The 25,833-nt window shown below is 41.3% G+C and overlaps 1 protein-coding gene across 13 annotated transcripts in view; it reads right to left on the reverse strand.

Annotated features, from left to right (window-relative positions):
* The window catches only part of UNC5D (unc-5 netrin receptor D), a 577,007-nt gene that overhangs the window by 12,018 nt on the left and 539,156 nt on the right, over positions 1 to 25,833 (reverse strand). For 11 of the 13 annotated variants that reach the window (XM_040461883.1, XM_040461563.1, XM_040461433.1 and 8 more), the window contains 2 exons: positions 21,618 to 21,796; positions 1,542 to 8,231 (listed from right to left, as the gene is read on the reverse strand). In XM_040461883.1, coding sequence (XP_040317817.1) covers positions 8,027 to 8,231; positions 21,618 to 21,796 — 384 coding nt within the window. In that variant the 3' untranslated portion in view covers positions 1,542 to 8,026. Of the gene's footprint in view, positions 1 to 1,541; positions 8,232 to 14,041; positions 14,329 to 21,617; positions 21,797 to 25,833 lie in introns of those variants that run through there. The other 2 variants (XM_040461717.1, XM_040461499.1) reach the window with 2 other exon arrangements.

The raw sequence follows: 25,833 nt of genomic DNA on the forward strand, positions 1-25,833 counted from the left end.
TCAGATTCTATGTCTCCCTCTCTCTGCTCACTCTCTGTCTCTCTAGGTCTCTCAAAAATGAATAAACGTTAAAAAAAAAAAAAAAAGTTCTAGGGGCACCTGGGTGGCTCAGTTGGTTGAGTGTCTGACTCTTGATTTCAGCTCAAGTCATAATCTCACAGTTCCTGGGATCGAGCCCCACTTCAGGATCTGTGCTGAATAAGGAACCTGCTGAAGATTCTCTCTCTCACTCTGCCCCTCTTCCCTGCTTGTGCATTCTTTCTCTCCCTCTAAAACAAAAACAAACAAGCATGCCAGCAAATAGTTCTGAAATTTTTGGCTTGGTTCGGCCTAATCCTACTGATTTACCTAGTTAACGAAATTAATTCTCCTTCCACCAGTAACTTAAATATATTTTAATTAGCTTTAAAGCACGGGAATGACTCACAGCCACTTTGTGGATATTCCTACCCATCCCTACTAGTCCTATAAGATGATCCATGAAAAGAATGACGTGGTCCAAAATGTTTAGAAAATGTTGCGTATACTCCTCTTTTAGAGATCCACCCTTTACGTTAGCTCCATCATACACCTAATGGTTTTCAGAAATCTAGAGAATGTGGTGTCATTTAATGCCATAGTTTTCCAAACTTAATTTGAGGGGTAGGGGGGTCCAACAGCTGTTATCTTACTATGCAGATTATATTTTGTTTAAAGACGATTTTCACCGGTGCCTGGGTGGCTCAGTCAAGTTAAGCATCCAACTTCGGCTCAGATCCTGATCTCATGGTTCCTGGGTTCAGGCCCCACGTTGGGCTCTCTGCTGTCAGTATAGGGCCTGCTTGGGATCCTCTGCCCACCTGCCCCCCCTCTGCCCTTGCCCTGCTCGCGTGCACGCTCACTCTCTCTTTTAAAAAGGAATAAACATTTAAATATGAATTTTGGAAATTTTGGAATTTTGACCTCTTTTAATTTGTAACGATCTAACTTAAATAGCCGAGAAATCATCTTTGAGTAGATCATACTGTTTAAAATGGGTCTGACTCTGATCGGCTCTAAGTAGTTATGATGAAATTCCTGGGAGCCCTCAGCATTTTTAAAACCATTTGAACAGATTCAGGGAAGCTGCATTTGAAACGTGCAATGCCATACTTATTTTGATAACATTTTTTCTCCCATGGAGAGGCAGAGAATTTCTATACTGTCTGTAAAAAAATAACCCAAGCATTTTGAGGACGAAAGTGAATGAATGATACCCCAATTACGGTGTAGGGCTGGATTCTCTCACAGTTGGTAAAATTACAACCGAAGGGTACTTATGTGTATGTGCGTGATGGGTGGGTTGAGAAAGGTAGAAGATAGTCTCATCTTTGTTTCCAGTAGCCTCTGGGTGTCTCATTCTTGAGGCCAGAAGGAGAAATTAGGTTCAATATATTAACAGGTATCTGGAAATTGTCCTTGATGTGGAGGGGATTCTGATCCTGCTAGGATGTGGCAGGAGGGTGTATAGAGGGGGTCCTTATTGGCATTTCAAATTTCCACTCATGGAGTATCCTAAAATGTCAATAAAAGACTCTTTATTCATAAATAACTGATATGCGGTCATTTACGTCTGTACATTGAGCTCGAAAAGTCTGTAACCATCCAGTTTTTTTTTTTTGGTTTTTTGTTTTTTTGTTTTTTTTTTTTTTTTGCAAACTCTACATAAAACATCCAAACGGTCCATTTTGTTCAGTACAATATAACACAGCTGTTTGGCATTACCAAATATATATGTATATATATATATAGATATGTACATGTGCTGAAAAAGAAGCCAGTGCAGTCTTTTCTAAGAAGTCCATCCAAGTATTTACTGTACAACATTCAGAATTTACATTGATAATACAAGGCACAGAAAGTATGGTATGAAGCCAAGGCCATGCTTTATTCAAACTCTCCTCTGGCTTTGCTCAGTCCTTCAGCTTCATGTCAAACTAAGTGTTCAGTTCTGCTTTTTGTTTTTTTTGTTTTTTGTTTTTTTGTTTTTTTTGGCTTTGAACACATCAAATGAAAGTTGAGAGTGGTATGGGTTTGAAATATGAATCACTTGAAAAAACCACCTCCCCACACACCTTCCCAAAATAAACAGGACAAAATGAAATCTGCTTTAAAATTCTTCCATACAGAAATGGTGGTAAACAATTACTCATATTTTTTGAGTCTGGGTTAGAAGGAGCAACCAGTTAATCCTCTAACTGCTTGTATTTGCAATATTTCTAGGTCAACACATACTGCATTGTGTGTACCAATTAGAAACAATTGTGAAGAACGGGAAATCTTAAGATCTGTCTTGATTCCAACTTGGGAAAGGAGAATATTGTTTTCCTCACCAGAAAATTCCCACACTGAATTTTTTTTTCATCTTCTTGAGACATGTTGAATGGGAAGGGCCTTCATAATCTAGGCTGGACTGTAGAGAGTGTTTCTGATTGAAATTTTTTAGCTAATTCTGATAAGGCTTAGATAAAAGCCTCTTGATAAGGGGTGCTCTTATTTCAGGCATCATCAGAGCTTGCTAATGAGGGATATTGGAATTATTAGATCTCTTTCTGATTGTAATGTCTGTTTCAATAATGGAGGTGATAAGGCAAGATATTCTGCTTACAAACTCCCTCATGATATTCTCATGATGCAAAAGAACCATAGTTAAATGTCTATCTTCCATATCTGTTTAATTTTAAGGGACTTGTAGCATTTATCCAACTTTGGAATTTGTACGGAAGTAATGCTTGCAATAGTGAAATACTCTTGGGGGTTAAGAAAGATTTGAGGCAAAAGGACATTTTTGTTGTAATTATGCCTTTTGTAAAAGTAGTTGAGACACATTGCCACTCACGGAAAGAGTTACCTTACGAAATTTAGTGATCGATTTTGTAATTCAGGGCTATACCTTTTTGGAAAAGAGGATGTATCCTCTGCCCAACTTAATCTTAAAGGTGGAGGAGGACATTGTTAAGCTCAGGCCTAAACATGAAGCTTACTGCCTTTTTAATCTTTGGGTTCAGATGGAGGGTGGGTGCTAAGACGCACAGTTCACTGTCACCGTCTTAGGCCCACCTCATGAGGACATTCCAAATCCGTGATCTTCACAGCAAAAGGAAAAAGCAAAGTAGCTGCTTCAAAAACCACAATTATTCTATGTGAGTTAAATTTCCTACTTCAGATCACAGTACTACACACTAGTGACTAACGGCCAGGTCTGATTTCCATCCCCTTTTGTCTTTTGAAAAAACACAGCACACGAATTGCCATTTCGATTTTTGCTGACGACCCTGGAGGGGGATGTGAGGAGTCCATGGCAGACGCTGGCTCTCCTAGAACTGCTTTTGCAAAAAACACCACATGCTGTCAATACAGCCAAACAGCTTTATAACTGCAGCTTTTGAAAGAGTGTGGAAAGTAAAAACACAAAATATGTAACACATCTAAGATTAGCAACATTTTCACTTTGTGACATTTGACAAAATACATTTTTGCTTTGTAGTTCAGGAAAATTCTATGCAGACAAAACAGTGGAAGCTGCGGGAAGGGTGGCCGTTCAGCTTTTGGCGAAAACATCAATTTTTCAAATACTCCGCTATGGTAACTAACACCGAAGGGCTCATAAAATTTTGTCACTATCTGTAGGACAACATTTTACTCTCCCATTTGCTATGGATGTGACCCCTAGTCCGGTCAATGGGAGGTACCAGGATTCAGAACTCTGCAATGTTTCATGAGAAAAAGTAATGGAAATGGGCCACGCCATGGGCCACAGAAGCACATTTCTCAGCAACTTCAGGTTCCTGTGACTTTCACAGATCTGGAACAAAGACCTCTGAGGAACTTCACCTTCAACACATCTGATAGTTACTATTCCACACCTTTGGGGAAGGACTAAGAAATCGCAGCAAAAATGGCGAAAAGGAAAAACAAGCACATTAAAAGATTTTTATAACATTTGAAATTCACAGATTTGCCAGAAGTTTGGCAAGTGTAGAGTACTATCTAAAACCAATTATAGATGGTCCCCAACTCACGGCAGTTCCACTGTCTTCTGACTTTACGATGGTATGAAGGTGATAGGCATTCAGTAGAACTGTACTAGAAACTCTGAATTTGGATCTTCTCTGGGGCTAGCCATATGTGGGAGGACTCTCTGATGACGTTTGGGCATGGGCAGCTGCAGCCCCCCTCTGCCACACCATCGCAGGGGTGAACAACCAATACACCAGTAACCATTCTGTTGTTCACTTTCAGTACGGTATTCAGTTAATCACATGAGACTTTCAACACTTCCATTGTAAACTAGACTCTGTGTTGGATGATTTTGCCCAAATGTAGGCTGAGGCTAACGGAAGTAGTCTGAGCACATTGAAGTTACCCTAGGCTAAGCTATGGTGTTCGACAGGTTAGGCGTATTAAGTGGTTTTTTCGAGTTATAATATTTTCAACTTACGATGGGTTTATGGGGACATAACCCTCTCATAAGTCAAGGAAGATCTGTACACCATTTTAATATTCTGCCTTCGCTTATCAGTTGCGATGTGGAGAATTTTTGTCAAGGAAAATAGTTGCGATAAATCCAGAACTTTTTAATCCAAAGAGAACCCGGTTTTAGTCATCTGACTTAATAACCCCTCTCAAAGTCAACTGAAAGAAAAATGTAGGGACCATGGCAAAGGATAACACCTGCAGCTGGAGATAAAAATAATAAAAAGGGAGAAAAATTTCTCCTCTTTAAACAGAACTGTGTCAATTCCTATTCATCTCTTACAAAAAGGCCAATAAAATTTTTGTGGGCGTACATCTGAGTTTTATGAGACTTTCTGCACCGGTAAATGAAGTTTGCATTGAAATCCATAGAGTGAGCTTCCCTTTGGCTTAAAGGATTTTAATGTAAACCAGTAAGACTGCATGAGCAATGTTGTAAAAACTGTAAATTAACTTTATGATGCAGCAGTCTGGTGCAGCTGGGAAGTACACCCTTTTGGTGGCATAATTTGAAGTCCTGTTTAAAGCATGACCGTTAGACTTAAATGCTTCTGAGGACTGACAGATGTGTCCTTAAGTGGGATATCTTGTGAAAATTCTAAGTAACCTACCAGGTATCACAGCCCACTTTTAATTTCTTGGTTCGTTTTGCACTGGGACAATAACACTTCTGCGGTAAGCACTTGCACTGACCAGGGACTCTGTTTCTAGAGGGGCGGCGTTTGTGTTGTGACAGGAAAATGTTAAAATAGAACAAGGGTTTAGGTCACAGTGAGTAACCACAAGTTCCAGTGTCAGTTAAGTCTATCTGGTCTGCATTTTCCACTCCTCCCTGACACACCCCCAGCTGTGTCTGTGAATCTCATGAACGTGGGTTCTCTTTGGAATTCTATTGTAAAATACCATACAATCCTGCCATGTGACAGCCACAGAATTTCATACATTTCTGTAGAAATCCTATGCAGAATTCTAACAGAAATAAGAGAAAGGAAAAGAGGGAGCAGAATGGACTGACAGATGGATTTGAACCTTAGGAAGAAGTCAGAGGTGAATCATGCTCATTCGCATCCTTAGTTACTCAATATGGTATGATGATCATGAGCATTTATAAAAACCCAGGCCAAGAAAAGAAAAAAAAAGTCCATAGGAGGAAATTCTAGACATTGAGGAATTGATGATAATCCCTTTTCTTAAAATAATTTAGATTCTAGGGAAAACATTAAAATTTTTCATTTAATATATAAAAATATCAGGTCTAAAAAGAATCTGTTTGAATGCATGGAATATAGAAAGCAATTATAAGGCCAATTAGAAGGAAAGGCGGGGGGGGGGGGAGGCAGGATGATTTTTAAATCCCTATTAACATCTCCAAGATGGAAACTAACAAAAGTTCTCTCTAATGTGTTTTCTGCAAGTTATTATCCAACAGTCAGTGCAGATTCTTTCTGTATACCACCATGCCAATCAACTCTCTAGTTCATTTTGGGTGACTGACCATCTACTTCAACTTCTTGCTCCTTCAGAAATGATAGCAAGGGTGTCAGATGATTTACACTCTCATGCCCTTCTCTCTGTTGCTCCCCCGGAAGGAATAAACAAGTAGAGGACATTAGTAAAAGGGTGTTTTCCTTATCTAGAGATGGTATTTTGAAAATATGCTCAGCAGTTCTAAGAGGATTTGCTCGTTCTGTATAAGATGCCTTTGGTTCCTGAGAAAAGAAAGATGCTTTTGGATTTCATGTAGCAAAGCCTTTCATCCAATACAGGGGACTGTATATACCACGTTAGTTAGAGAACATGGCTAACACGTTTAAGAGTTCTTAATGCCTTACCCATGGTATCATAAATTCCACCTATCTCTAGTTCTTTTTTACTTCGGTGGGGATTTACATTTTTTCTTCCTACATGGGACTTATAAAAACGTTTTTTGTTTTTTTTTTAAATGACCATATCCCACTGCCAAGTAGTCCCTAATTTCCCTATTTTTATTCTAATGAAGCCAACTTCTAAGTAGCTGATCAGCCCCGTGGTTGATCTAGGTCCTTGACCTTGCTTGTCCTGATTGTGGACAGCTAATTAAAACATCAACCGGAGCAGAAACAGATCTGTTCATCTTTAGTCTACCAGGACACCTTATCAAAATGATTTAATAGTATAAAAGATGGAGTCATGTTAAGATGGGGTGGGGGGTCACGAATTATCCGTGGACTTCAGTTTTCCACAATACCATTACTTCTTTTTTTCAAAAAAGAATCCGAAAGCAATAGTCCTGTGTTAATGGTCTTGTAGAAAAAGCCTACTTGATAAGGCTGAGCAACCAGATGTTGAAACTTCCTGAACAACGCATGTGGTTTCTGGGACATTGTGGTCGACATATTCCTCAGGTCTACTGACCCCTATCATTTAGACCAAAGACTATCTGCTGATTTTCGGAGAGGCAAAGGAGGATGCCCTATAGCCCTATGGGGAGATATTGTGATAACAGACTAGAAAGTTTCAAGAACCTGGATTGAAAAGTGTAGCAGAACCCCTCAGCCCCTTATATCAATGTTGGGCAACTGAGTCAACACCTTCATCCTCCATCCCAGAGTGACAGCTTCTCAAAGGCGTGTGGCATCTGTAGTTCATGTATTTCCTTGGGCTCGATTTGACCTCCCCTCCAAATCCATGTAATATGTCGTGTTCTAACAGCACTCTGCAATTTGAGCGGCTTAGCTGGGAAGAGAGACAGCTCTGCTTCGTTGACTTAGAAGACATAAGTTTCCATATTGAGCAGTTTAGTTATGCTCCTTGAAACCGCTCCTATGTAATGGGTAAGGAAGAGGGGGGGAGGGAAATGTGGGTAGATTTGTCTCTGAGAGAAAATGAAGGTGGTCATGGCAAGAACTAGTTTGTGGTCTATCTTACCTTCTGGTCTTGTTTCCACTAAGTGGCTAGGATAAATGGGGAACTGGTGCTGGTGTGATGTACTCAGATTCTAAATTCTAAATGCCCTCCTCGACGTTATTGAAGTCCTACAAATAAATGGGTTGGCAACCCCGTTTCACTTCTAAAAGCCAACGTTACAATGATTGCTGACATCACAGATGCCGGTTGGTAGAGAACCCTGACAATCTGGTACCAGAATCAGCTGGCCCTTTGGGGCACGTCATTAAAAACCTGCTTCAAAACATGCACTATTCAATCTCTACCTTCCCAGCTTTATTGTAGCTCATCTTTTTCCACAGTTCCTTTTATCTAGCTGTGCCCTCACTTTTATTCTCGCCACTCCAAATCTGAGAAAGTTCATAAAGTGTTAACCCGAGTGTGGATTCAGACGAGACAGTAGAGCCCTCTTATATTTAAGAGAGCTTGTACTTCTCCCTATTAACATATTACACCTATGTAGAATGCAGTTTCTTCAAGCAGGGATTCTCACTGAGTGTAAATGAAGGCTGAATTCCCCAAGTGCCACTGGGCCGAAAGCTGCCTCTTTCCCATTTAAAGCAAATGTCCCGAAGCTGGCCGTCACTGTCTCATGAACGATAGTGGACTAGAGTCCATTTTGCCTGCTGTAGTTGAAGTCGGCTTCATCGAGTTGGGATTCTGTAATGTTTGAGAGTTTCGTGTGTGTCCGCCCAATCTCTTCAAGGGCACAGGCCAGGGAGTCAAGATCACCATCGTGCTGATGACGAGCTTCCCACAGGTTCAAAATGACAGCGGATGGACTACTTTGTGTAGCAAAATAAGATAAATTCCTAGACAGATTTGAAGAAACAAAAAGAATAACAAAAAATGAAAATAGAAATAAAGGAACAAATAAAAATCACTATAAGGGAATTAAAAATGAATTGCAATGGATATTACTGCAATAGGAATAGGAGGCTCCACTATGGCAGGTCTGGAGGCACTGAACCTGAAAGCTCAGCTGTGGAATGTTGCCAATGACCTTCTTATCTCCCAGGTCCTCACCTCCCTGGACGGGGGTGTGTGTGTGTGTGTGTGTGTGTGCATCCGTGCGTGTGTGCGTGTGTGTGTGTTTCCCTCTTGACCACCTATTGAAAAAGTTCTTTCATTAACTTACACAATGACATAACTCATTCCTATTTTCCAAAATATCTGACCCCTTTATCTCTCCCTTGGTAAACAGAGGACTGTCAAGGTTTTATCTTTGATTTTTTCTTTCCTTCTGAGGTGAGCTCATATACTAAGTGGAGTAGTTATCGACTCTAAGCAGATAGTGTTTAAATTGGCACCTCCAATCTTACAGGTTAGTGTCAGCTAGTTACAGATCTCCAAATGACCTTGAGAGTGCCTGGATTAGCTATCTCTCCACCTCCTCAAACTCAATGCATCAGAAATTGGTATCCTTTCCATGCCTCCGAATTGGGCCCCTTTTAAACTATAACAGGTATCCTAGTAATTACAAATGTCCTTCTAATCTCTCACACCGGGACATTTATTTTTGACTCTTCCCTTTATATTGTTTTCTTTTTGACATACACATCAGCTCACATTTCCTCTACATTCATGCTATGTATATGTAATTGATGCTCTATCATTTTTTTGCCTGAATCACAGCAAAATCCTTGTAGATCTTTATGCCTGTAAAGTTTCTAATATATCCTGCATTCTATTTTTTCAATGATCAGGTATTACTCTCCTTGTTTTCGATGCCTTCCTCTGTCTGACCCCACCTAGGTATGGCAATATATATTTTTATTCAATCTTCCTTTGCCCTCTGAGCCATTAATGCTGACTTAGGTAATACTTTGCTTCTTGCTTTTATTCAATCGATTCTCTCCATTTGGAATACCCACTTCGTGTCTTTACTCTCTTTTTATCAAAATCTTACACCCCTGCAATGCCTGGTTCACTTCTCTACTCTGCTCAAAATGCTTATTTCTTCTCTGAATTCTGTCACTGTGCTTAAATTTTCATATGAACAAAGTGCTGATATATTTCATGTGAGTTTTGACTACCCAGCATGATTACGGACACCTGAAGAGAGAGGATCATAGATGATAATCTTCTGATTCTGTAACAGTCCTTATCCTAATACGATGACAGGTGTTTACTCAATATCCATTGTCTGAGTAATTGATTGCTATGAGCTTTTTCCAAGTGACATGAGATCTCCAGTGAAAACAAATGGTAACCTTTTGGACAATGACTTTGCTATGGCGAAGACTAAGACAACACAAAAGATTAAAGGTCACAGTTTTTCATAGGCACTTTTACAGCACAGATAGAAATGTCACCTCTGGAGAAATTTTGATAAGTTGAACAGATTTTCAAGAGTCAACCACGAATTGCCCGTTTTGAGGATGGCACAATTTTCTATCACCACATTCAGCATATAATCACAAAGTGGACTCGTAGCTAAGAGCACTTGGAAGAGAAGACCAGCTTTTAAGGGCACATTACCATTTACAAGCACCACACACACATCCAGTAATTCTGAGTGAATAAAGGGCTACTCAAAGATCTTAAGGGACTGCTTAAAGCTAGTTGGTTGTCACGTGGCATTATTTTATCGGGGTGCTATATATACTTTCTACTACATCTGAATCCTTAATTGAGAAAGGGAGAAGGCCAGCTTAAAACTATTCTCTCTGGTTTCTTCTTAAATTATAGTTATTTCTGCACTAATAGAAATGGCAAACCAAACCCTGCGTGGGTAGTTGAAGGGATCCCAGTTCCTCTTGTTTAAGAACTTTGTTTTGAATACTGTCCCTTCTACCTGGTCATGGGCCACTGTTTGCAGAGAAAGCTGCTATATCTCCAGGTCTGTAAGTAAATTGGTACACCCCTCCCAACATTCAGGCAGAACATGAACTGGAGGACTAGCGGAGAAGAAGGCAAATTGAGAGACTAGGTGTGAGTGAACTCTTGGGCGGGCTTGTGTGACAAACTCTTCCCATGTCCTTTTTGAGACTGATGACCATAAACATACATTTGTTTCTGGAACGGGTAAATTTCTCTCCAATGTTGTTTCAAAAAAAGAGAAAGAACAGCAAGAACAACAACAAAAGGACACGTTTTTTATCATTCTATTGAGGGCTTATTTATAGTTTGTAGTTTCCCTTGAAAAACAATGCACCAGTGTCCTGTGGGACAGACTAGAATCTTGTGATCCTATCACCCCCAAATTAAGCTTTATTTGATACCAGGGGTTGACCAATGTTTCTGTAAAGACCAGATGGTAAATCTTTTTGACTTTAGGGGCCACACATGGTCCCTAAAGCAGCTACCCGACTTTGCTATGGTGGTGTGAAAGCAGCCACAGAAGATACATATGAATGAGCACGGCTGTGTTGCAATAAAACTTTTCTGAGAGACCCTAAAGTGTGAATGTCCTGCAGTTTTCACATATCACACAATATTCCTCTTCTTTGGATTTAAATTTTTTTTTTTTTCCTGACCATTTCAAAATCCTGAAACCACTGTAGCTCCTGGGCTATAGGCAAGCAGGTGGTGGGCCAAATTTGGCCGTTAGGCCATAGTGCTGATCCCTGTCCTATGTTTTACACCATAAGCTAGATTTCCAGTAGCTCTTTGAGAGAAGATTGGACTGAAGTTTTTGTTTTGTGCTGCATTTGAAAATAAGCATCCAGAGTGCCAAAGTCATTGAAACCACAAGTCACACATCCTGCCTCAAGCACTTTGAGAGCTTTGTGCTCAGTAAATGTTCAGGGACCTTTGACATTTTAAGACCTGACAGGAAGACCCGGCTATAAAAATGCAATAGTGAAATTTTGGGAGAGGCATGCAGAATGTGTTTTGGAGGTTGGGATAAATCTTTGTCCTAACACAATATTAAAAATTTCCATGAATCTGTGGTGGGGGTGGGAGTGGGAAGGTGTTCTACCTGCCTAGAGGCCAAGGGCAGAGCTGGAGAAGGACTCCTGCCGGCCATTTGGTTCTCACATGTCCTGATTTGTAGGGTAGGCACCCGGGGCTACAGGAAGCCGAGTGGTCAAAAGTGGCAGAAATACAACTTTCACTTGGCACAGGTCTCTGAACATATTATAACAAGTGAAATGTGCTCTCCAAAGCGTGGCTCAGATTTATTCTCTATGCAAGCACATTCATCCTAACACACACAAATCTCAAATTCCACTAAATTTTAGTAGGTACATGCAGGATGGTACCAGTCTTATTAAAAGTGATTCAGTTAGCTTTGTGATAAACAGACCTCCTATTAAGTTGCATTTCCCGGTCTACACCAGGAACAGTTAGTATATAAAAGACCCTAAAGTCCCAATGCAGTAGGCTGTTACTCAAAGATAGGCGGGTTATTTTAACTATTTACATATGTGCAAACGCACTGGTTTTTTGTTTGTTTGTTTGTTTTGTTTTGAAAGTTGGTATACCATGCATCTATTGGGTTTTTTCCATACTGCCCTTTTGCAATTATTCGGATCCCAGTCTGTGTGACCCATTCGTCTTCATAATGGTGGTACATTTGGACACCAGTAGGTAAATTCACACACAATTCAGAGAATAATATTAATACCAGAGAACAGAGTTCATAGCAACAGTTGGTATTAAGTAATTTTGTGAGTGTCTTTGAAACCAGAATATTTAGCAAAAGTAGTAAAGTGGTAGCCCTGAATTTAGGTGGATGCCTCAAAATAAAACAATGTTTTTACTTTCTCTTTGAAAACTGTTTACAGAAGTGAACGTTTATTATGCTGGTCTCAGATGTTTCCAATTGTTACTTTTTTATGCTCTGAACTTTGGGTGACCTTTTGTGGTAGCCTTTTTGAATTTTGATAGACTGAGGTAATTTTGAAAAAAAATTAAAAAAAATTTTTTTGTGGTGTCCTAAAGATGCTGCCTACTATGCAGGTGAGATTATTCTCTAAATTTTAGGAATTTACTTTAGAATCTTTCTATGTCTTCAGGTCAGTTCATTTGTCCTAAGCCTTGTAGATTCAATGACTTTATCTTTTCTGTCGTAACTCCCACTGAAAAGAGCAGAGAGAAACTATAAAAAACTCATGCTGAGACAGCCGGATAAGTTTATCCATGTAAGTTCATTGAGTAGTAATGGCTTATGAAATTCGATTTTGTTTTGTTGAGCCTATATGCCTACTATTTACCTGAGTTCCCGACTGGGGGGGGGGGGGGCAATTAGTTTATTACCATGATTAATTTCATCTTTCCAAGACTTTGCTGTTCCCATCCCTTATCCCCAATTAGAATCCCATGCTTTATGTGGAAGCCAGGAGAGAATTGGGAGCATGAATCTATCTTAGCAATTTCACTAGCTAGACACAGGCCGACCCTGATTGATGTATACAGTCAAAAACTGAATTTTTACACAGAATCCCAGTTTTCAAAACACATCTTCAAACTCATGACCATGTTAAACTAATAATGGAAATTAGGTTAAATTTGAGGATTTCTGGAAATAGTGACTCGTGCCTTCTGTTTTCTTCTTTTGGGGAAGAATTAAGGGCCCCTGCTAAAATTCTGCCCTCCAATGTCTTTATACAGTATTATACCTTGGGCTAGTTTTTTGAAAAGGAAAAGTGGCTAGGCATCCATTTGGTATGAATTTAGAGATACCACCTTTTCTTTAGTACTTGAAAGCAGCATTCAAATGTAAATGTCTTTGGGAATAGTAACCTCTAAATCTTCAATCAGTTAGCAAAAAGATAACAGTAATAGAGGGAGGTGAGGGTCTGAGGCTCAATCTTAGCCCTGGGGAAACGCACTGAAGGGCAAACTGTACTGATGCTGGAGTTGGCCTGGTTCGGTGTTCTTCTATCTGTGTGTGGCCCTTTCATTCTGAACTGCAGATGACAAACTTTCAGTTTCTCAGAATCCTGCTACCATGGGGCCGATCTACCTATCTGCAAGCTGTAAGCTCTTCTTGTGAATGGATTTCCTACTGAAATATAGTTGGGGACCACATTAGAGCTGCTGCCGCTTAATGTCTTTAGCACAGAAGACATCTCATACCAGGTGCATGCCGTGAATGCATTCAGAATTTAGGATTTCACCCAACACCTTTTTAAGCAGAAGGGGGCAAATGCACCTGTAACAAGAGGGCACCAAATAGGTTTATATTCTACAAACTTGCCATTTACATCTAAGTCAACTGAAGGTTTTTAGCTTTTAAAAAGCCTATTTTAAAAGTATTGGGGTGCCTGGATGGCTCAGTCGGTTAAATGCCCAACTCTTGGTTTCGGCTCAGGCCATGATCTCATGGTTCATGGGTTTGGGCCCCACGTTGGGTTCTCTGCTGATGGTACAGAGCCTGCTTGGGATTCTCTCTCTCCCCCTTTCTCTCCACCCCTGCAACTCCCCCCTGCCCCACACTCACTTGCTCACTCTCTCTCAAAAGAAAGAAATAAACTTAGAAAAAAAAAAAAACCTTTAAAAATAAATCTATCTTTTTTCCAAGTGGGCTTGTAGTACAAAAAGTGAAAACTAAGTTAAGCTGCCTATAATAAATTGGGAGCCATCATTACAGGAACAGCGTAGAATCCTACTGCTAGTGCCAAGGAGGGAATTGAAACACAGTCCTAATGAAAAAATATTAATAACCATGCTATCATCCTAATTGTCTCATTTAATGAAAGCCTCTTATGTGACCAAAACCAACCCTCCATATGGTTCTTTCAATGCAAATAGCAAAGCCATTCACACTGAACGGCAGTAATTGGGCACCACACAAGCATTTGTCTCATCTATCGAGCTCTCATCCCCAAACTTCAGCCTCAGTGGGTACTCAACAAACAGCAAAGCAGCTTTCAGGATAAAGCAAGTGGGTGTTTCCTTTTCCAAGAATAAGTAAAAGATGGACGCCATGATGAAACCTCTGTCTATTGCCCCCTGTGCCTTCAAAAAAAAAAAAAAAAAAAGGGAAATTGTCATGGGAAACCCACGAGGACAGGATACAGGCAATTAAAACTGACACACCAATATGCTGAGTTCCACTCTGTCTTGCCCTCAGACTGGTGCATCAATTCTTTTAGGGCCATTAATCTGACGATGAAATTCTGAAATTCCTCTTGGGGTTTCCTTCTGCCAGTTCTGTTACCTGGTTCTTGAAGGCGGAACGGCAAGGATCTTTCTTTCCTTCTTTGCCAAACATTTAAAGACCTGGAGCTCTCGGGGCCACCAGTGAGCTGCCCAACGAGATTCAGGCCAGTTGCAGACCCTGGTTTTGATTCTCCAGTTTCATTCCTGACAGGATGAAATTGTCTATGACAGTGTGTCATGTTTGGCAGTGAAAGGCCATGAAAACTACCAAATCAAATTTCTAGTTTTCTTTACATTGGGATATATCAAGGAAAAATGGGTCTCATTTAAACTGATTTTCCGCACTCGATAACCCTGAGCCATTTTAAGCATCCTGAGGGTGAAGGAGAATGACCACCATTTGTTTCGAGAGGAAAGACCACTGCGCTAATGCCGGATGAGGGAAGAGTGAAATATTTACACTTCTCTCTTTATGGTAATACTCAATATGTGTTTCAATGACGCCTCACAAATCATTGAAAAGAAACAGTTAATCCCTAAAGGATACTCTAATGGATTGGGTTAAAATTCTTTGTAGAATTTAATTTTCTCAAATGACGAAAACATCATCTTCAGGCATACTGATGCTGCCAAGCTTTTTCAGTGCTGTTTGAGACCGCTCTTATGAACTGGATTATTGAGGCTATAAAGGGGCCTTGGCATGGTCATCTTTTCTGAAAACTCTATTAGCAGAAAGGAGGAGAGCCTATTCCTTCAGGGCACCAGCACAAACTCGCCACTTGCCTAAGAAGGAATGCAGTGCCCTTATCACCAACCCCTGGGGCTACAGGGAGCATGGCTTTGGTTCTCTGGGAGGGACCTGAGAAGTTTCTTTTCCATATTGCCTTTAGGATGAACACCTGCCACTTATAAACCATATACAGCTTGTTCATGGCTACACTGGTCCCAGGTTGTCTGCTTCAGCTTCATATTAGTGGGCCATCTTCATGAGTCATTGACCTCCGTGGAATGAAGCCCAAACATCCACCACTTTGCTGTGTTCGGTCCTCCTGGCTTCACTGTAAGGGCTCTTCACATTTCAGACCCTGCAGAAGTCTCCTGGGCCAGAATCAGAAAAATCTGATTTGGCTCACCATCTCTTGCCTCCAAGGACCTGTGTAATGCTATCCCCCTATATATTCACTTTCCTTGGAAGAGTCCTACAGGTGATTTTTTGGAAATGACAGCCTCACATCCATTTATTTTCATTATTTAAAAATTTTTTTTTTGAGAGAGCAAGCATGTGTACAAGGGAGGGGCAGAGGGACACAGAGAATCTCAGGCTCCATGCTCAGCGCAGAACCCGATGCTGGGCTCGATCTCATGACCATGAGACCATAACCGGAGTGGGTCTCAAGAGGTGGGTACTTAACCGACCGAGCCACCCAGGCGCCCCTCACATCCATTTTTATTACTCGAAGGTCAAGCTGTGTTTGCTAGCCTCTAGCCTGCAGAACTAAGAAAGCTGAGTTTGGTTTCATCAAGGTAAATCCCAAACCACAGGAATGAGAACATCTAGTCTCAGTGGTCACTGCGTGGCCATCCTCAGTGGCCTGCCTGTGAAGCAGGCATCCCGTATGGATTTTATTCTCTTCTCCCCTCACCCCAAGTGACAGCTGGCACTGTGACTGTTCTACTTGTAGTGAATTCTCAACAATTATTCCAAGATAGATTAGGAAGCTGCTTTGCGACCTTCGTCTGTCCTTTTTCACTGCCCTCTGGCCATTTCACTGTTCCTGTGCATCCAATTAAACGGGTGGACAGAGGAATAAAAGGAGATGACCTCAATATGAGAAGATTCTGTTTCTCATTAGATGTCCTGGTGGAAAAACTAGTTATATAGCACTGCTTATCAGCCATGAGGTTTGAGGAATTTCATTTCCTCACAATTGCTACACCGTCACCCATGAACGTTAACATTCCAGATGAACTATTCTAACCTCTGCATGAGAAATATGTTTTAGTTGACCCTTGAAAAATGTGGGGAGTTAGTCGCCCCCCCACAGTCGAAAATCCAGTATAACTTTTGACTCCCCTAAAACTCAACTACCAATAGCCTACTGTAGACGAGAAGCCTTACTGATAACATATAAACAGTGAGTTAACACATACTTTGAATGTTAACGTTCATTAGACTATTCTTATAATGAAGTCAGCTAGAGAAAAGAAAACGTTATTAAGAAAATCCTAAGGAAGAGAAAATACATTCATAGCACTAGACTGTATTTACTGAAAAAAATCCTATATAAGCAGGCCTGCACAGTTCAAGGGTTCAACTGTGTTGTTCAAGATTCAGCTGTGTACTACTATGAAAAACCGTTAATAAGGTGTAATTATGTGCTTCTCTCCATCTTGGCACCCTTTCTTCCATCTCGCCTGCCTCCCCTCCGCTCACACTCTCATGTCTCCTGTACTTTATCCAGCATCTGTTCCCATAGCAACATGGTCAAGCTGGCTATGTTTTCACAAGAGTTTCTGGAATATGAAAATCATGAGGCCTTAAAGATGAATGATCTAATGGTAGAATTTCAGCTACTGCGGCAGAGCTGAGGGAAAAGACAGGAATCCTCCCTCACATCAGCCGTGCAAACTGTCTTCCTTTGAGACCCATTCTTACTCCTGTCAAGTCTGTTCATTAGGAAGGAAGTTTTTGAGGTCAAGTATAGTTAGTATCCGATGAAGAAGTTCATGTCCTTCATTCAAGGAAGGATTACTGAGTTTCCCCTAAGTAGACAGTATGGTCTTGGTGGGTTTAACTGTAACTTATAAAAAAAAAAAAAGTGTCGTTACAGGGGTATCTGGGTGGCTCAGTCGGTTGAGCATCTGATTTCGGTTCAGGTCATGATGTCATGGTTCGTGGGTTTGAGCCCCACGCGGAGCCTGCTTCGGATTCTCTGTCTCCCTCTCCCTCTCTCTCTGCCCCTCCCCCACTCGTGCATGCTCTTGCTCACTGTCTAATATTTTTAAAAAATCTTTAAAAAGTATTGTGACAATACAAAGTGCTACCGAAGTTTAGACACAGGAGGATACTTCTGGCTGAAGCAGCTAGTTTCCGATACTAATCTGTTCGGCATCTGTTCAGCGATTCTGCCCACCGTCTACTTCCTTTCCTGTGACCAATTCTCCATTTTGCCGTGCTACCCACCTAGCCATCCCAGGGGGCCAAGAGCCCTGAAGCACAGGGTTACTGCAGCTGAACGTAGAGAACAAATGTGCCACCTCAGCTTTGAAATGCAGCGAGTATGGACCCTGAGTAATCGTCAAAGTTTGCTCACAGAATCTGTAACTGCAACTTTTATCTCTGACATTCTTTGCTCGGTGGTGTGGCTTATTTAGCGTGATCCGTATGCCAGGCAAGTCGCAAGGCCACCTGTGTTGCTGCCTCATAGCACACACTACTGACATTTCTCCCATTCTCGGCGATTGCTAAGCCTTTCACTTTATATTCCCAGTCTTCCCCCCCCACCCCCCATTCAGATCAAAGTAGAAACTTGTTTGGCAAAAAGGCAGATTATCATCAGTGACATTTGCATTTTAGCAAAAGGAGGGTACAAGAGCATTTTCACTGGCAATAAAATAAAAGCGAATGTCTCCCTCCCCTCCCTTTGAAAACTTTTCTTTCATGATTTGAGGGCGACTGCTTTGCTAGCTTTTCGATACTTCTGGAAGCTGAAAGGAGGGGGGGAGAGTCAGGTAAAGAGTGCTGTCACAAGATCAAGGACGGTGAATTCTCTAACAGAAAGTCTGTGCACTACGGGACAGCTCTCAGTAATACTGGCACATATTGACAATGTCAGATTTTTGTGTTTTAACACACATTAATGATCAGTTCTATGCTATATTGTTTGCAACCCTAAGAGAGGCCAGTGACTTGGGATTATGCAGCAGGAAGTTGTGACAAATGACATCTGAAAATCCCGTTCCTCTCTGTCATGTAGATTTCTTCCCATGTAGGAGAAGCTATATTTTTTAGTATAATAATGAAAACCTAAAAGGAACTTGACAATTTCTGCAAAGTGAGAATGAGCTAATAACATGGTACAAGGTGATTTTCAGTAGTCTTTTCTTTATTCTGCTTCTGTGAATATGTTGGTGGCCTTTCTGCTGGAACCAACCAGTCTGCAGAAAAAGATTCTATGCTGTGTCTGCCCCCTCTCGCTCCCCTCAAACTTGGTTGCTGAGCTGACTGAGCTGAGAGGCCTCATCTCCAGGTGTCGCTCTGACTGAAGCGACAGGATCCTATAGAAGTTTTACTAAATGAGAGCAGATTTACTTAAATAAGAGGTGAGCAAACTCCGTTAGGTTGCCTGTTTTTATAAATGAAGTTTGTTAGACAAATCGGCATAGCTGTGTTGCACGTATTGTCTCTGGCTGATTCTCACTGCAGAAGCAGAGCCAAACGGCGCTGAGTAATTACAACAGACCCTATATGGCCTAAACTATTTGCTCTCTGGTTCTTTAACAGAATAAAATTTTGCTGATTCTCAATTTAAACCATTCTCATTCCATAGTTAGACCAATTTTTGGAAGGTTAAGCTTGAGAGTAAAGAGGTAGGCAGGACATGCCATTCACTGAAGTTGAATATATTCACCAAAGAAGATGTAAAGATGGTAAATTATATCGACCCATGCCATCCTAATTTGCTATTAGTGAAAACTGCAAAAAGTGACACTGATTGAAAACCAACCTTTTCTGGTCACCGTGTTAGAAACTTTCCATAAAGTAGGCTATTTGTGTTCCTTATGTCAAGGAAATTTATTATTTTTTAATGTTTATTTATTTTTGAGAGAGAGAGCAAGACAGAGTGTGAGCGGGGGAGGGTCAGAGAGAGGCAGACACAGAATCCGGAGCAGGCTCCAGGCTCCGAGCGGTCAGCACAGAGCCCGACGCGGGACTCGAACTCACGGACCGTGAGATCATGACCTGAGCTGAAGTTGGACGCCCAACTGACTGAGCCACCCAGGTACCCCTATGTCAAGGAAATTTAGGCTTTCCTGGAGAAGGGCTCTTAGGGCATACCCAAAGCAAGGAAACAGGCACACCCGGTGTTCACACTGGATGATCCTGGACACTGGAGGGGCAGTGCCCCTGTGCGGCCACTTCCTGCTCATTAGAGCCCAGACACAAAAGGTTGTTTACCTCAGTCTCCCATTTTGAAATGCATTTTCCCTACTGTGGAAGGGCCCAGACTGATGACTTTGGGGCACTCCCTGTGCCTCTCGTAGGTATCCTATAAGTGGAGAAGAACATGAAATGGAACATGTGCATATTCAGCAAACGAATGACAGCATCATAGATATTTTGTGGCAGTTATTTTCATGTGAATGGTGAGTTAAAAGTCATCAATTCTCGGGGTGCCTGGGTGGATCAGTCGGTTAAGCATCCGACTCTTGATTTCAGCTCAGCTAGTGATCTCATGGTTCATGAGTTCGAGCCCTGCATCGGGCTCTGTGCTGACAGCGCGGAGCCTGCTTGGGATTCTCTGTCTCCCTCTCTCTCTGCCTCTCCCCTCTTCGTGCTCGCTCTCCTTTTCTCCATATAAAAAATACAAACTTTAAAATTATATATATCAAAATTAAGAAAGTAAAAATCATCAACTCTTATGTTCAGAATGGATTAGGGAATTGATAGAGTTCAAACTGTATGATCTGCATCTGCAGAAAAAGGAACAGGGCTGCTAAGTGGTGTGCTTTGGCAGTTTGGTACAGGTTATAGAACCAGGGATACCCTGCGGGTCCGAGGCCCATGTCCCCCCTTTTTTTCTTTGTGAACCAAATTCTGTTCTCTGGGCTGGTTTTTCATTCTTGTCCCTGTGTTGATCAGAAAGTGAGCTTGACATAGTCATGGTGTGCATGGGTTATAAGTGCGACATCTCCTCCTTTGTCAAAATTGCTGGGAAATATTCAACCTAATTTTTTTCTTCCCTGTACATTCATACGTTTCTGTATTCTTTCATTTTCAATATACGCCTTTCAAGAATGTACCTATTCTTTCCGGGCTTGCCTGTCTCTGCAAATTCCGTTTTCTTTTAGCAGCAATGCCTCCTCTCTCGATTTTCCTCTCTCAGCCTGACTGCTTTCTAGTTGGGTCCTCCCTTCTTGGATTCTGGATCCCTTTTAAACTGGGGAGTGGCACTCTATCATTTCTTGGCAGACACCTACCTCCCTTTCAGAGAAGAAAGTCAGGTAGGATGGCTGTGAAAATAAAGAACAAACCGTGGAAATGACAGAGCAAGCCAAACAGTAAGAAAGGAAGGCTTTGTCTCAAAAGAAAAAAAAAAAAAAAAAGTACCAGAGAAAAAGAGAAAGAAGATGGTTCTGGCAAAACTTGGTCTGTTTTCTATTCATTCTGGGGCCGGAGGGGCGGTGGGGGGAGAGAGGAGTGATTGGGGAGAGAGAGGGGTATTGCCCTCTCCCTGTTGGTTATCTTTCAAGCCGAGCAAAAGCTGCCCGCCCATCAGTGCTCGTAGGAATGGTATCACTCTTGCTCCTTCTCTTCGCAACTAATAAAGCCCTACTCTCTACTGCTCTGCTGTCACCCACAAGGTTAGCACAGAGTCAAGGGTCTGGTGAAGCAGCAGGCCACATTCACGTGCCTGGGCAACCTGCTTGTTTTAAGTCCTCTGCCTTCCCATCTGGGAGCTATCATCCTCAAACGTTTAATACTGAGGCACCCGCTTTTCAGGCTGGCATGTCCCCGTTAAGGGTTACGTACGTAATGCTTAAGGTGACCTGATGATGGGAGGTGTGAGCAGTTTTCTTTGTTTCTAGACCACTGGTTCAAGACTGTGCTGGATCCCCCACAAGCACCAAGAAGACAGAGTCTGTACCCCATGTGGGTGGCCCAGTTAGCCAACCTAAAGACGGGACCAGGACCAAAGTTAAGACTTTTCTATTGTGTCCCTCAAGGCAGAGTGGGTGGAAGGAAATGCCACACAGTGTCCTGTTCTTATTCTTTCCCCACATACGAAGGCAGGCCTCACATGAAATACGACCAGAGGAATCTACAAAGATATCAGGGCCTGGAAACCGCATGGATACACCCAACCCACTTTGTTTTTCAAAACTCTCAGTGACATCCTCTTTCAGAAGTTGCCCCCGATTACCTGTTGATGCTGTTTTTCTGTGCTAACATCTGCCAGTCCTTGCCTTTGGCATTAGGGGTATCGAATGTAGCACAAATCCGCTGTCTGATGGAGTAGGGAATTTTGAAGGCTTTGGGGCCAGTCTGTGCAGGGAAAGTGCTGTCCTCTTGTGCAAAGAAAGTGATGGTTTCTCTTTCGCTCTACAAACAAAGAAAGCATGGTCAGGTCTGAATGGAAGCATGACTGATCGACACCGTTATTTTTTTTATGAAAATCTATTAACACCATGCACAAAACGCTTGCCTATAGTGATGGGCTCTATAAAATACACTGACACGTTCCCCTTTCTTCTAAAACTGTAAATAACTTCTCTAGTAGCCTGGTGAATCACGTACTGGAGATTTACAATGTGGCTTCCAATCAGGGGACTCATAATCATCAGCCTTCTACATCCAAAGAGATGTCAGGTGACAGCAGAATTAAACCTTTTTTCTTTTCTTTTTTTCCTTTGTCTCTCAGAGATATATCTAGAATCAGTAGGAAGAAGCCCCCAAGTGACAGATTTTAGTTCAATGTAAGGAATGACTCTTTGACAGAGCTGACCTAAGATGAACGGGCTAACCAAAGGAGCTAGCTGGGCAGGTACCTGTCACGAAAGCTACAAAGGGGAACTGATTGTATATTGATCATCTCAAAGTTTGTGTTGCCCTGTCTGAGTCGAGAAGTATGTGATTCCATAGTAAATATTTTGGTCTTGTTTCAGAATGACATTGCTTTGGTAATACGTGGTCAGTGATGAGGTCTAGACTAGCCTGAGGACTGGTGCCGGCTGGAAAGCTTCTGCCTGCTGTCTGCCCAACCCGCTTCTGATTTAGAGCTCTCTGATGAGGATTGGTTATTTCCATACATACCAGCAATCGTATCTAACATGAGACCATGCAGACATCCAGCAGATTGCAATAGCTGCTGATAAATTTATATGAACCAACAGAATTTTAAAACCTGAAAAGTATCTAACTGAATCACGCCTGTGATTATGATGTGTTACAAGACACAAGGGATTCTACAGATGTAATTAAGGTCTCTAATCAGTTGACTACATCCTGAGCAAGAGGTATTTTTTTCTGGGTGGGCCTGACCTAATCAGGTGGCCCTTAGGAGAGAGAAGAAGCGGCTCTTATCTGGAGGCATCTCTCCTGCTGGCCTGGAGGAAAGCAAATAGTCAGGCTGTGAAATGCCTATAGAGTGGGACATGGGGCGAGGACCTGAGGGCACCCCCTAGAAGCTGAGAGTGACCCCAGTCCAATAGCCGGCAAGAAAGTGTGTACCTCATTCCTGACAGCTTCCTGGAGGAGACATTTGGGTTGGCCTTGAAGGATGAGTAGTCATTGATTGAAAAGAAACTGAGTGGGTAACTAGTTGTTTTAGGCAAAATGAGTGATTCTTTTCTGATATGTTGGACGGTTATAAAATGAACCAACTCAGGCTTCTTACTGAACAAAAGAGGTTATGAGGAACATCATTTTGAATCATGGTTTGTAAAATTTCTTTTACCCTTTAAAAATGTAAATCAAGTAAAAATAGTTTCCTTAATTTCCTGACTGAAGGCAGGCTGATGTCCTTAAAAAAGATGGTAGAAACCAAAGAGGAAAAAAAAAAGGGATTCTATGCAAGATAACATGGTAGCTGTCACTGGGAAAGGGCACCAGACAGTGTTAACACGTGAAAATGTGGCTTGCCAATGAAAACTGAAAACACTGTATGTGTCCATGACAAAGGACTGCAATAGAATGGGCTTTGGGGAGCTTTTATGGCCTCATTGAGTTGATCAAGCTGACCAAGCTCTGACGTTACTGTTGGCAGGGGAAAGGCCACCCTGATACATAGTCTTCGGGACAGAGGTGGTTATGACTGCAAAGCAAAAAAATGTTACGAAGACTGACTCTTCAGGATTTTTTCTCTTTCCTACACTTTAATAAGTGGGCCCCCCTTTCTCTCGTAAACTTTCCAAATTTCAATATTTGCCATGCACAAGGATGACACTTTATGTAACATTTACGGTGCGTTCTAAAAGACATCTGGGCCACGTAATAAGAATCCTGTAGATACATCACATTTTCTGATTGTTTAAATTAAATATGCAAAGGAACAGCAGATTTCCATGCTCTGCACATCTGAGATAAGCGGCTGCTACTTGGCTAGCTGGGGAGTTGTAAATCAACGAGAAATTCCAAGTATTATGTCTATTTTGTAACAGAAAAATCATCCCCCAACCTTCCACCACTTTTGGAAGAAAGATAAGAGAATTGCTTGAAGGGAAAATTGTAAGTTCCCATATAAGTTCTTTCTCTCCCCAAAATGGTATTCTTCAATATTATTACATCAATAAGGAAGGGTGTAGTAAATTACTTAGCGATTCCTTCCTTCTCTTCACGTTTAGTAAAATTATTTTGCTCCAGTCCCCAATTTTTAGATCGGTGATACTGCTGCTTTTACAGACTAATCAGTTGGTGATCATTGTTAGGTAATTCAGTGAGGTTACATTTAAAGAAAATCAACCTGCTTCTACAGATTGACCCAATAATGGGCACTCTAAAGAACAGAAAAAAAAATACATTATCTTGATCACTGAAATAATTTTTAAGTCTGAGAATGGCATGAATGATTATATTCATGTGGAAAGCCATTTACATGAGAGGCATGGAAGAATATGATGGATATGAGGCTGAACACTAAGAACCACAGGCCTTCAAAGAGGATAATCATTGCGCTGATTTAGATATTTAAAATAAATATTTTACAGATAATGATACACGTATATATGTATCTCTTTTACCTCTCCTGTTAAATTACCTCCATGGTTAAAACCATTAAACAGACACTAGGACACCCATTAAAGTTAGGAAAGAGCTGAGGACCCTGTGCTTAAATATGCAGGGATTGGTTTTGGGGGATGAAGGGCAGATGATTAAAAAAAAAAAAATTCAGGTATCTATTGAAAGCTTCAAAATATTTACTTCCTTATTATTGTTAATATTGCTATTTTTAATCAACAAAACCCTAGTTACTAGTTTCTTAAAAGCACCTAATCACTAGCTTATTAAAAGCACCTTTGGCCTAGAGGTTATAAACTATGCACTTTAACACCTGATCTATTATTCCCACCTCCCCGATCGACAGAGGGTCATGTCTAGAATGTATCTTGTCTCCACCATAGGTAATCCTGATTTTGTAGCGCTTTATGTATCTTCTTTTTTTTCTGGGACCATCTGTCACAAAAATCCAAGACTTTTTTTTTTTAATTTTTTTTTTTAACGTTTTTATTTATTTTTGAGACAGAGAGAGAGCATGAACGGGGGAGGGTCAGAGAGAGGGAGACACAGAATCCGAAACAGGCTCCAGGCTCTGAGCTGTCAGCACAGAGCCCGACGCGGGGCTCGAACTCCCGGACCGCGAGATCATGACCTGAGCCGAAGTCGGCCGCCCAACCGACTGAGCCACCCAGGCGCCCCAGAAATCCAAGACATTTTTAAGGAGAAGGGGATGCTTTGTATTCAACTGGATCTTTTACCAGACGTATGCTTCTGCCAAGAGTGAAACAATTCTAGGGTTGGAAGGATCATGAGTGATCGTTTGCTCGAGACCCTTCTTTGCAGGAGGACTGCCATGTGAGAAATCTATTCTGTTCTTGAAGACTTATCAAATGATCACTTATTCCAGCCCATGCCATCCTTCTACAGTCTTGAGGAAAGAACTTCCCAATTTTCACCTACTTGCATACTTAAAGATAAAATTTTAACGGTGTCATTTTTGTCACTAGTGCCTAAGGCCACTAAAACAAAGGCTTACGTTATGGACAAGGCCCAAATTCAGGACTGCTAAATTAGACTTCCTTGACTGAGATCCTGAAAGTAGTCTAGTATGGAAATCCAGACTTTGACCTTGAAGGCCGGTATCTCCGTTGGGAACTCTGGCTCCCCGTTATTCATTTTATCATCTTGGACAAGAAGGTTGACCTCTCTGAGAATGTTACATCATGTCAAATTGTGATAGTATGGTATTTAATCCACACAGAGTTAGGGTGGTTATATGTGAAAGCACATGAAATGGTACCTGACATACAGCAGCTTTCAAAAGTTCTTAATTTTCTTCTTTTTTTTTTTTTTAAACTTTTTTTTAACGTTTATTTATTTTTGGGACAGAGAGAGACAGAGCATGAACTGGGGAGGGGCAGAGA

This window comes from Herpailurus yagouaroundi, unplaced genomic scaffold (assembly GCF_014898765.1).
Source record: "Herpailurus yagouaroundi ecotype Mexico unplaced genomic scaffold, PumYag 28, whole genome shotgun sequence".
NCBI lineage: Eukaryota > Metazoa > Chordata > Mammalia > Carnivora > Felidae > Herpailurus > Herpailurus yagouaroundi.